Source organism: Brassica napus, chromosome C5 (assembly GCF_020379485.1).
Source record: "Brassica napus cultivar Da-Ae chromosome C5, Da-Ae, whole genome shotgun sequence".
Classification (NCBI taxonomy): Eukaryota; Viridiplantae; Streptophyta; class Magnoliopsida; order Brassicales; family Brassicaceae; genus Brassica; species Brassica napus.
In genome coordinates, this window is record NC_063448.1 from 14,929,785 (window position 1) to 14,942,749 (window position 12,965).

The window sequence follows — 12,965 nt, forward strand, 5'->3', positions numbered from 1 at the left end:
CCGTCATGAGAGCAAGATATTTTCTCCACTACATAGACACCACAATCACCCCGACAATGTTGAGTTGGGAGACTCAAAGCATCTTCTCTCCTTTTCCAAAACCACTTTCCTAGCTTCTCCCTTATGAACTCCAACAGGAACTGAACCGGAAATCCTCTAGTTCGCTTCAGAGCGGAATTAATAGATTCAGCGATGTTGCTTGTCTTTATGTTGTACCTGTCCCCCTGACAATAAACCCTTGACCATAGGCTAACGTTGGCATTCTCCAAATACGTTGCAAGGTCCGGGTTTGCACTCCGTATCTCAGCCATGTACCGGTCAAATCTGAAATCGTATGAGCATAAGCAGCACCTTTCACCAAGTACAAGAGATGTTTCCTTTTATACTTTTTGACAATGTTATCTTGAAGGTGATAATAACATATTCCTCGGGTTGCCCAAGGAAACACCTTATCACACACACTTTTAATGGCTGCGTGCCGGTCAGAGACTATCACCAAAGGCTGCTCATCAGATACACAACTAGCCAATTTTGTGAAAAACCATTCCCAAGAAGGTTCATCTTCAGCATCTACGATCCCAAAAGCCAATGGAAATATTTGAAATTTTCCATCTTGTGCGGCTGCAAATAACATAACACCTCCATACTTCCCACTTAGGTGAATCTCATCCACCACAATGACTCTTCTCTGATACTTAAAACGTTTGATAGAAGCTCAAAAAGAGAGAAATAGATACTTAAATCTATTGATAGAATCAAGTTATATAGCCGTGATAGAATCGGGATTTGCTAAGGAGATTTGCTCGAGATATGATGGCAGACGCGAATACCCATCTTCTGATGATCCTCTCACCAATGTTTGTGCATATAAAAGTGCTCTGTATGAAGTGGTGTAATCAAGCGTCATGCCAAACATGTTCTTCATTGCATCAGTGATATGCTGCGGATTCAAACCATCAATGATCCCAACACGATCAATGAAAAGCCTACCAACATACTTCGGAGTACAGTGTCTCCGCTGAGCGAGTTGGTCTCCCACTTAGCATGTATGTTTTTCCACATACTTTGTTACCCAAAACGTGTTTGTCCCATGTTTCACACTCGCTCTGACCTTCCATTGACAACCACTAACTGGACATGTTGTCACAAGGAGAGTTTTCGTTGACTTGTATATTCTGAAGGAGAACCTAAACCTCACTGCTGTCAACCGCAGCTCTGAAAGCAGTGCATCCTTGCTAACAAAACTCTGGTTGACATAGATACTGTTACCATTCGATCTTCCTCCTTTAATCTTTTTGATATCTTCAAAACACATATCATCATCTTCCTCATCCTCATCTTCAACCTTTCCATAAACACTGTAATCCTCACCATTCTCGTCCGCTTCAGCAACAATAGAGATACCAGCATCCTCCTCCCCATCGTCCTCCTCCCAATCATCCTCCTCCCCATCATGATTTTCATCTTCAACCAAATCATCATCATCATCTTCAAAACATTCATCAGCTTCATCATCTTCTTCCCTGAACTCTGAAACCGTTTCCACCTTGCTACGGCTTGATACACAAAGCCGTACTCCATGCGTTTTGGTTATCTCGAGCAAGTTTCGAACTTGTCTATCACTTGTAACATGAATAGGAGGGGTGTCTGGAGCCTGCATCATTTATGCTGGTAATGAGTAGGTTATCTCCACAGATTCTGTGCTCATGTCCAGGTTATAATCTTTTTGAGCCATTACAAGAAGTTCAGCCTGTGTCGAACCTTCCCCCAAAAAAATGATTCTCGCTCCTTTGAAATTATCAACCACTAAATCCCAACGGCAATCTTTCAACAACCATTCTCCATACACTGCATGTAACTAACGCATCATCTATAAAAATTCAAAATAAAACACATTAGTAAACATAGAAAAAATGAAAGTTTACTAAACATTGACGCAGACGACATACCAGTAAGTCGTCTGGATGACTTACCAGTAAGTCGTCTGGAAGACTTACCAGTAAGTCGTCTGGAAGACTTACCAGTAAGTCGTCTGGAAGACTTACCAGTAAGTCGTCTGGAAGACTTACGAGTAAGTCGTCTGGAAGACTTACCAGTAAGTCGTCCATACAGGTCATTTTTGCAATTGAATTTTAAATAGGACGACTTACAAGTAAGTTGTCTAGCTTTGTTTGTTAAAAAAAAAAACCCTAGACGACTTACTGGTAAGTCGTCTCCGGGAAAACAAAAATTTCAATATTGTGTTAGATATTTGACTTTTCCTGGATGACTTACCAGTAAGTCGTCTCCGGGAAAACAAAAATTTCAATATTTTATTAAAGCTAGACGACTTATTTGTAAGTCTTCTCAGGTTAGTTTGCAATTCGAAAAAAAAACTTTAATATTTAACTTTACCCAGACGGCTTACTTGAAAGTCGTCCAGGTAGACGACGTACGAGAAAGTCGTCCGAGATAAGCAAGGTTTGACCAGAATCTAGGAAATAAATCTGGACGACTTTGCTTATCCTGGACGACTTTCAAGTAAGTCGTCTTATTTGACGACTTCTACGTAAGTCGTCTGGGAAAAGTTAAATATTTAAGTTTTATTTTCCAATTGCAAAAGTAACCTGAGACGACTTACAGATAAGTCGTCCAACTTTAATAAAATATTAAATTTTTGTTTTCCCGGAGATGATTTACTGGTATGTCGTCCAGGAAAAGTCAAATATCTGATACAATTCGGTCAAATGCAAAACTAACCCGTTTTATCCTAGACGACTTATCAGTAAGTCGTCTAGGGTATTCTCTTGATTTTTTTTTTAACAAACAAAGATGACGACTTACAAGTAAGTCTTCCGTTTGACCAGAAGACTTACCCGTAAGTCTTCTACAGCCAGACTACTTACGGATAAGTCTTCTACGCGAACAGATCTGGAAAAAATTTCAATTTCATACCTTAAACTAGTGAGATGACTTCCTTAGCACACAGAGTCTTCTCCAACCACCCATAATCTCAAACGAAAGTAACCCATCAAGAATAGTATGCTTGAATGGCTCTATAAACCATAAAAAATTTTGAATCAAAAGCTTGAGTTTTTTGGATGAATATGAAGGCAAAGTGAAAGAGATGTTGTTTTTAGTTCATAACAAGTGAGAAAGAGAGAGTGTAAATCGATTTTAGGTGCATTAAGAGTTTCAAATTGGTTGTTCATGGTGGTTGGAGTATTGATGACAATGTCAATCTTGTAATTGCTTGAAGATGATGAGGGTGAGAGAGTAAAAATGTCATTTTCGGAAAAAGAAAAAAAAATTGATGGCATTTTCGTGAATTATATGAGCTTGTGGGGTGAATAGGACAAAAGAAAAAACCAAAAAACGCATAAGTTAGTTTTATATTTGACTTTGAGTTTTGAATCAAATCTGCAAAAAGAACACCTTTTTATGCTAAAAAAACGTAACAGAACTATCCTTTACAGTGTTCAAAAAAAAAAAAAAAACTATCCTTTACAGTTTCATGAAAGCTCCCTCAGTATGTATAACGCAATTTTTTTTTTGACAATATTTTATTATTTTTAGGTATAGCTTTTTATGAACTTCCCATTGTCATTATCACTTCCGACTTCATTTGGTAAGAGAAAAGTCGCGACTTGTTGTGGTAGCTATAGCTAACGCACCGACTTGTTTTCCTATTTTTATTGACTAATATCTCCCTTATGTTCTACTCCTTTCCTTTCACATAATATTTTTATTTAGAGATAAATACTATAATTTTAGTGTAACTTTTGGAAGTATATCGTTTACTTAAAATAAAAATTAGTGACATAAAAATAATAAATTTTAAGAGCAAACCTCTTTTTTAAGAGTATGCAAAAATATGTAATTGATTTATCAACTGCTATTAAAAATATAAATATTATATATACTATTGTTAAAGAAGTAAATTTGTTTACTTGTCTTATTCTCCATGATTTTAGTGAATTTGCTTACTTGTTATATTTTCCATGATTTTAGGGTAAATCATTAGCGTAATTAATACTATTATTTAAAATTTTATTATTATATATATATATATATATATATATATATTTATCATGATATATAAGATAATTAATAAACATTAACATATTCTACTGATATATATATATATTATTTAAAAAATATATTTTAATATATAATTATCATGATATTTAGGACATTTAATTAATAAATAAATATTAACAATATCTACCGATAGTATCGTATTTACGTTTACTTATATTTGTTTAAGATTTTAATGACTAATATTATAGCCATTTTCTCTTATTTTTATTAGAAATATTGATCCAAATATAAATTACTATAAAATTTATATATAATTAAACTAATATATTTTAATTAATCGATTTCTTCGGTTTATTCGGTTGGATCAGATAATATACTAAACCATATCCATATATTGTCTGTTTCTTAAAAATAACATCCATTCAGTTTATTTGATACTACAAAATCCAAACTATTTTCTATATTTTGGTTGGACTCGGTTTAAAATGGTTTGGTTTAACCAGATTGAAACCTAAGCTATTGTTATTTTGTTGATGTTTTTTGAGTTTTGATTGTTTATAATCCTTTCAGTGTCATTGAATTTCTTTTCAGTCGAAATATAATAAGTGTGTAATTTCAAATCCAAATTTCTTAGTTTGATTATTACTATAGAAAAGATTTTAATTCATAATCTACATTCCATAAATAAAAATATGAAACAAAATAACATTATTAATACATTTATTACCAATACAAATAAATATTGAATTTTTATAACTTATAATATTAATTTAAAAATTTGTATCTAATTAAATAAATTTTAAATAAAATAAATATTAAATTTTAAATTATTATATAAAAAATCACTTACTGATACCAACCTCGAAACTATATGTAACATAGCTAGATATGATGTACCTTTTCATACCTTCAAGCTCACTCAAAGCGCAACATTTTCTTATAATTTGATTAAAGTTTTATTATTTGATTTGATTAACTAATTAATGATGAATTTTTGTTCGAGCTTTGAAGCACAATAAACTCTCTTTAAAATGAGCTACCAGCAATTTTTAGCCGTTCGGTCATATTTTACTTCAGTAGATGCATACGCACAATGCGGTAGACATTCGTTCACTACAGTTTGTTTACTTAGGAAAATCGCTTCGTTTGCTAACTAACACATCGGGGAAAGAAATATTACCCACATGGCCACATGAATACATGCATAAGCATGAATACTGTTATGCTTACTTACCTGACCAAAAAGTATTAGTCTCCATCCATTTTTCTTTCGAATGGTGAAATTATTATACATCCATCTACCAATTTAAGCATCAATGACGCCTTGATTCTTTAGAGGACATAGTTAATTAGGTCATCGCAATGGTTGACGTGTCGAATATTCATGTAAAATTTGTCGTATACACGAAACGGTTTTTATATGTCTCGTTTTTAATACCAAACATGCATGTTCTTCGAAACTTTTCTGGGTTAATAATATACAAATGATTATGTATAATAATTGATCGATCCAGTACTATTACATAAAGTGTAATGATTTTCTACGTTATATCTGTAACTGTCAGTTATCGACAATTTTATAAACATATCATTATGCATACTGATCTAACTTAAATCAAGTATTTTACATGTATAACTATAATATTAACTAACGAAGTCAATACTAACAACATCATAATAATAAGTTTTCAATACAGATCCACAATTAAAAAAATCCATTAACTAACGATGAGTAAGACAACCACGTAGTGGTAACTTAGTAGTGATATTTTGTGTGTATTTGTATCAGTTTTGGGTTTGAGTCTTTCTAGAAACTTGAATTATTACTGTTTGGCTAGTCTTGATTTGAGGTTTGACTTAACTGGTTAACATTGTGGAATGTAACCGACGATTAGTTCATCCATGGCAATAGTCGGAAGGCATTCGAATCTTTCTGAGAACTAAATTATCATTCTTTGGCTAGATTGGGTTTGAACTTCGACCCAAATGATTAATATGATGGACTGTAACAAACGAGTGGTTCACCCCTATCATTAATCGGAAGGTACTCTAAATTTGGATTAAGGCAGTCATTTCACTCTTCATCAATTGGTGCATTTTCTCGGAAACTGAGCGTATCAACCAATAAGGTATTATAAAAGAAAAACGTTAAGAGTAAGACTTACTGAAATCGAATAGTGATATATTAACAAAGAGATTAGACTCGATTCAGTGAGTGTGTTTTTTCTTTCACAAAGGACTCTAGGCGAAAGAGTGAAACAGTGAAAGACCAATAAAACCTACAAAGAAAGTGTAAGAAATTCAAGGGATAGGAGTAAACTAAATGATGAAAATAGGGGTTGTGGTGGTCGAAAAGGTCACTTACAACTATTTTAGGAAGTTTTTAAGAGACATCTCAAAATCTTCCTTTTCTTTATGTCTGATATATTTGTTAAAAATGTGGAACTTTTTAACTATAAGATTTTGTCCAACGATTATAAAACAAAAACAAAATGTTAACATGATAAGGAGCTTGGATGCTATCATAATTGAAGGCACGAAGCAGAAGCAGAGGATAACTGTAGATCATTCTCTGTTGCAAGATATCAGAATATTTTCGTCCAATAAGAAATTTACTTTCCATTATGCTCCTAGGATGCTTTTAAGTGTTGTTGATCAGTTAGCAAAACAATCCCGGATAAGTAATCAAAAATATGTAATATCCTGGCAAATCACTAAAACTCTGTAATCCAAAGGTTTAAATAATGAGAATCAAATAGGTTGACAAAAAAAATGTTAACACGATTGAGGACGTATGGCTAGCGACAATGTCAGAACAAGTCACATAACAAGTGTCATCTAACTAGACTCCAGACCTTCCAACTAAGCTTTCTCCCAAAACTTATCTTTACTTTCTCGCGGTTTCTCTTACACGAAAATGTGCTTACCATTTCAATTTAATAGAACCATTCGTTCATCAAGAAAGGTAAAGAAAAACATGAACACAAACGATCATGGCCTTACCCTCTTGAGATTAGTCTTCATATTTTCTCTTCTTTACTTCCCTTACTTAGCCATATCTGAAACGCCGTGCCCGTATCCGTGTTATCCGCCGCCCATGGGCGGTGGCTCCTCCACGACTCAACCACCACCATATCCTCCTCCAGCCTTTAACTATCCTTATCCAGCTGGAAATTTACCAAATTACCCTTCGCCACCATACATCGGGGGAGGCGGTAGTGGCAGCTTCTATGGTCCTCCACCGCCGGATGCTATCTTGCCTTACTTCCCCTACTACTTTAGAAAACCTCCTCACCAGACGGATCAAACATCCTCGTCTCCACTTGTGGCTGTTTCAGGAAAATTGACGGTGGGGATCATAGCCATGGGAAATCTTGTGGTAGTTGGAGTTCTCTGTAATATTTGGTAATCAAGTTAATTACTAAGTAACTATTGCTAAAACCTTATATGTGTATGAAAATATATTATAATATATACTTCAGAGGTCTAAAGCAGAAAAAGAAGTTGGCTTAAGAGGCTGTGCAGACTATTCGTTAGTAGTTCTTTTATTATCACGGTAATAGTGTAATACAAGTTAATGATGCATCATATCAATTAGTCGCGATCCTTGAATTAGGATAGGCACGAACCCTGCCAATAACGTCACTTTTCGTTGGTGACTCCGTAGTGGACAACAATGGATGTTAACGATTGAAAAGGACTAATTAACAATATTAGTTAATATCTCTTTTATTTTGTGGAAACTAGCGCAAGCAGAAAAGGATAACTAGGCCGCCTCGACAAAAATCAAATCAACACTAATTAAATTTTATGCCAAGAGGAAAATCGAATTGAATTTCGTATACATACTTAAAAAATTTGTTTCACAAAGCTTGCCACTTAAGAGTTACTATTTTGCTTCGAAAATAATTGTCGCTTCATATCGAATATGAAACGAAATCCAATAGAATACGGGAGAGTTGATTAGTCTGATGGGTTAATACTCCTGAATGTCACCAGACGCAACACCAGCTAAACTCTCATAAAAAAAACATACATCTTGAGATTCTTGAGAAAAATCAATGATGGAGAAAGCTGAGAAATGAACATAGCATGATACAACTGTACTGAATATAGAGAAAAGGAAAAACGTTAACCATCTGCCAGATATCATATTTTGGACCGATAAAACAAAATCTTTATAGTCAAACGTTATTGAGATATGGGCCTCCTTTAAGAGAGAGCGACGCAACGGCCTCAGAAACAGTCAAGAAGAGAAACTCAGGCCTCATGAACTCTTCTTCTTCGTCAGCTCTTTGTAGCTTCTCCATCACTTCACTTAATGGGTTCACAAACACAAGCTGCACAAATATCCGGTTTAGATCTAATTACAATTCTTGGTTAAAAGACGAAACCTGGTTTCCAAAACAACTTTACCTCGATGCTCTTCTTTGCTGTGGTTTTCTTTAATTCCTTAAAGAACGAGACTCCGTTTGTGTCCACCCCATTCACAGCTTTAACAAAATAAAATTAAAAAGAATTAGCTACGAAAATCAAGTTTAAGAAAAACATTCAGGTATGATGATATGGTTAAAATAGATCGGTTTGATTAATACTAACCTGACATTTCAAGAATCAAGAACCGAAGGCTGGAATGCTTCTCCTGAGCTTCCTCTTCTTCGCATTCTTCTATCCAACGAGATGTTCTACAATATTTTTACGCAATCCAGGTCAAGAGACACAAATATTGTCAATCAACGTGACATAACTAACTATAAAAAAATGTGGTTTATGTAAACCGTAATGATAGCTCAACGGGTAAAACTACAAAACACAAGAATATGTCCGAATACAACTAACTTAACATGGCGGTTTGTCGACACTCTAGAGATCAAAGTCTAAAGGATCCAAAGCATAGTTTATATCAGTGTTCTAAATAGGTCTAGACTGCGCCTACACAACAAAATCTGATCATAAGCAAAACTGCGAAACGATTTTTCTAGAAAATTTGGTCTAGGCGCGCATTTTCCAATGTTCTAAACATCTAATTACAGCCTAACAATTTATTGAACATTGGTTTATATAACTAACCTTTCGGTGAGGTAATTAGAATTGGCAAAATTGACAGGAGATTCGATGCTTAGGACAAGGAACCCTGGGATCCTCTGTGCTTCTTTGTAATGATGAAGATTCCGGTACACATCGGTCCCCGGAATATTCCCCATAACAACCGTCTTGGGCCTCGTCACTTGCATCAATAACTTGAACAACGATAGTCCCACCGCTATAGCCAAACCGTTCTGGACCGACAAGAAAACGACACCAAAGAACGCACATAACATCACCAAGAAATCAAACTTATCAATCCTCCATATATGACGAGCCGCGGGAAGGTCTATGAGACCTATGACCGCGGTCACAATGATAGCACCAAGGACCACGTTGGGAGTGTATTCGAAAAGAGGCATTAGGAATAGGAGGGTGACCATAACGGTGACAGACATCACGATGTTTGAAACCGCGGTTTTACATCCGGCGTTGTTGTTAACGGCTGATCTAGAGAAAGCTCCGGTTGTGACGTAGCAAGAAGTGGCGGAGCCGACAACGTTCATTAGACCTATGGCGATCATCTCTTTGTTACCGTCTACGTGGTAGTTTTTTACCGCTGCGAATGTTCGTCCTACTGCGATGCCTTCCTGTCCCATGACAAAGGCACAAAAACACGACCGAGTTAAACACAAACTAAGTAAACAAGAACAAGAATATGTTAGGTTAAGCTGAGTTGAAAGAAGCGTTACGGTGAGGGAGACGATTCCGGTGATGAGTCCTGTTTTGGCAACGAGTCCGAGATGGCTTCCGTGAAACTGAAGCATGTCCCAAGACGGCGGATTCAAACCTTCTTGTAGTTTTCCGATCTGTACGTCCACCAGGTTATAATTTTCTTAAGTTCTGCCTAAAAAAAGACAGAGGAGATTGGTTATGTAAGAAGGAAGAGGGAAGCTTACGACGCTAATGCCATGACGATCGGCTCTTGAAACAAAGACGATAAGCGTAGAGACGATAACTGAGAGTAGCGGAGCTCCAGCTGAGACCCAGAACAGCTTCGGCTTCTTCATGCTCTGCATTCGATTTATCATTAATTCATTATACTTTTAGGTTATTTTTGATTGGATGTTTCATTTAGACATTTTTTATATTTTTCTTTTCTATCAGTGTTGTGTTTAAATGCGATTTTTTTGTTTGTTTGTGATTTTCAGATTTTGTAAGAAAGTTTGGATGAAAAAAAGGATAACCTTTTAATGATTGAAATAACTAAGTTATTATCAACATTAACTTTTTTATTAGATAATTACTTTTTTTTTCCTATTCAAAAACCATTCGGTCGTTATTTATGGCGGGAAGAAGGTTAAAAAAAAACAATGGCGGTCCATTGTAAAAGTAAGTGTAACAAATGTTCCACATGCATACTGGAGAAGATTTAAAATGGGAACGAATAGTGAGAGATGTGCAAACATACGAGGTGACGTGTGGCGAGCAAGAACAGCAAGAAGCAGACTCCCATCACAATCGTTTGCCATGACCACTGCACAGTACGTACGTTTGAATATCAAATATTTAAAGAATCAATCCTTATGTTAATTGTGAATAACCATAAGAGAGAAATTAACCTCGTTGGTGTGGTGGAAAACAGAGGAGAGAACAGGGATTACACTCATTTGCTTAGTGAAATGAGTGATCCCAAGCAGAGCCTTAAGCTGTTGCAATGATACTATTATGGCTGCGCCCGCCATAAAGCCTATTAGTGTTGCTTTTGATAGAAAGTCTATTATAAATCCCAGCCTACATGTTTGAAATTAAATTAGTTACTCCATCCATCATTGATTCCAATAAACGAATGTCGAAAAAAACAAACAAATAGTAGTCGTCTAATTGGCATGCGTAAAATATAACATTATATTATGAACGCATATACGTGCACACCGTTCACCTAAATCTATTATATAAGATGCTTAAGAAATTCTTTTGTTTAATTTTATTTGATTTTGTGTTTATTTGTATTTGAGACTTTTTATTAGTTAGAAGTTAATGATACTGTAAAAAGATACAAAATAGTGATTTTGTTTAGTCTTTCATTCTCCACTTACTAATCTAATACATATGGAATATATTAGATACCCGACCAATTATAGAATAATCATGAATGATATGAAATTGTGCACTAATTAAATATTACTCTGAATATAATATAAACTGATTTATTATTTAATTTATATAAGTGAATCTATATATTTTTGTAATGGAATCTATGTTAAATATATTCTCAAGGATAAAAAAAAGTAAATCAGTTGCAAAAAAAAGGATAAAAAAAGTAGTTTAAAAGATGAGGTGAGTAATATAAGTGTAGATCAATTACTTTTGTAACAAGCATAATATATAATAACCCTACAGATTAATAGTAAACCCTAGCCCAGGCCCAGTATATTGACCTCAGAAGTTTTCAACAGGCAACAAGTGGTTCACGCAACGCTACAAAACTTTCAGGAGAAAATAGATACGTACGTATACGATAATAGTACATAGTATACATTTATAACCTGAGGATTCCAAGAGAGGCTTGAAAGAGACCAGCAAAGAAGGTAGAAGTGAAAGCGAGCTGTAAAAAGAGAAGAGAATTGTCTACGGGAGATACTTGTTGCCTTAGCATGGACCCTAAGATCAACGACGCTATGGAGACTGGTCCCACCGCAAGATCTCTTGAGCTTCCCAACACCGCATAAACCAACGGTGGCACAAAGCTTGAGTCTACATACATCAACATACACACGTGAGTATATTTACATTAGTTACTAGTTACTACTATAACTCATTATTAAAGAATAATTCAATACAATTTCACTTTAGATACTTACATAGACCCACGATTGGAGGCAAATTCGCTAGCTTCGCGTAACTTATCCCCTGTTTTTGAAAAAGACCAAAAAGAAAGAAAAGAAGTTTCAAGTTAAGAATTTGATTAAAGGGTAAGATCGTGGTTGTTTGGAGACTGACATGGGTCATCGTCGGATTTTACAAACTCTCTCACCGGAAAAAGAGTTGCGTACCTGAGGAATAGCTAAACTGGCGATGGTGAGACCTGAAACGGCGTCAGATTTGAGGAGTCTGAAGCTGTACTCAGGACACCATTGGAGGATTGGGAAAATGTATTGAGCGGCTCGTATGAGTTTGGTACGGTTCGGTTGTCCTCTGAACTGTCTTAGAGGATCGTCAGGGAAAAACGTCTCCTTCAGTCTTGTCTTCAGCTTTGCCGCCGTACTCCTACGCGGTGGAGCAACCACCTTGTGCACCTCCATTAAGTTATATGTATGTGAATCTGCGTGTTTTGTTTCTTTTCTTGCCTCTTTGTTGATAATGTAATCTCGTGTATTCTTGTTTTGGGTCGGTCCTGACCATTTTATAATGGTACGCTTGGCCACTCTTTTTCTGGTTTTAAAATAAAGAATTATTTTGAAAAACTTACACGTACTGTTGTTTTTGAAAAGAGTAATAATTTGTAATTTGTTCCAATATTCTGTTTTGTTTGTCTTTTCAGCGTTTGCTCTGTGAATATTTATAAGTTGTTTCTGTATGCTCCAAATCTTCAACAATTCTACATGCGATAAATTACAAAAATAGTTGTATAAAACATTAATCGCCAACTTGAGAATTTGTAATAATGCATATACTGATATACAATACATACCTTTTTTTTTGTCACTGATACAATACATACCTAACAGCATGAATGATAACAAAATAACAAGAAAAAATAAGCAGTATATTATGTATATATCTGTTCTATTGCCTGTTAATATCGCTAACAAACAGAGAAAACACCAAGTAGCCTACTAGGAATTGTTACATTAATCCGGACAAATAGAAAAAGTTGATGAGAGTTTAGACTTATCGTCTTTGCGTCAATGAGTCGA

General features: G+C 35.2%; 2 protein-coding genes across 4 annotated transcripts; one reads left to right on the forward strand and one right to left on the reverse strand.

Moving 5' to 3' along the window:
- Nucleotides 1–6,731: 6,731 nt before the first annotated feature.
- LOC106401441 (probable sulfate transporter 3.3) lies at nt 6,732–12,507 on the reverse strand. Of its 3 annotated transcripts, none has more exons than XM_048758963.1 (12): nt 12,102–12,507; nt 11,910–11,958; nt 11,595–11,802; nt 10,668–10,839; nt 10,517–10,582; nt 10,005–10,118; nt 9,798–9,914; nt 9,091–9,695; nt 8,620–8,705; nt 8,437–8,513; nt 8,157–8,360; nt 6,732–7,413 (listed from the first exon to the last, which is right to left on the reverse strand). In XM_048758963.1, the coding sequence occupies exons 1-11, from the start codon at nt 12,348–12,350 to the stop codon at nt 8,205–8,207; spliced, it is 1,899 nt and encodes a 632-aa protein (XP_048614920.1). In that variant the 5' UTR covers nt 12,351–12,507; the 3' UTR covers nt 6,732–7,413; nt 8,157–8,204. The 3 variants fall into 3 exon arrangements, with proteins under 3 accessions (XP_048614920.1, XP_048614921.1, XP_048614919.1); XM_048758964.1 differs by lacking the exon at nt 6,732–7,413 and adding an exon at nt 7,927–8,031; XM_048758962.1 differs by lacking the exon at nt 6,732–7,413 and having other exon boundaries at nt 8,011–8,360.
- LOC106401442 (nematocyst expressed protein 4) lies at nt 6,938–7,533 on the forward strand. The gene has a single exon (XM_013841959.3). It carries the CDS (start codon nt 6,938–6,940, stop codon nt 7,427–7,429), a length of 492 nt encoding a protein of 163 aa, XP_013697413.2. The 3' UTR covers nt 7,430–7,533.
- Nucleotides 12,508–12,965: the final 458 nt, after the last annotated feature.

Bases quoted from the DNA above. Each gene is read 5' to 3' on its own strand.
- LOC106401441 (XM_048758963.1), bottom strand. From the start codon at position 12,350: ATGGAGGTGCACAAGGTGGTTGCTCCACCGCGTAGGAGTACGGCGGCA. The intron at 10,119-10,516 runs GTATGTTTGCAC...AATCGAATGCAG, and splicing joins TGCTCGCCACACGTCACCTC to AGCATGAAGAAGCCGAAGCT. The intron at 8,514-8,619 runs GTTAGTATTAAT...ATTTTGTTAAAG, and splicing joins CTTGATTCTTGAAATGTCAG to CTGTGAATGGGGTGGACACA.
- LOC106401442 (XM_013841959.3), top strand. From the start codon at position 6,938: ATGTGCTTACCATTTCAATTTAATAGAACCATTCGTTCATCAAGAAAG.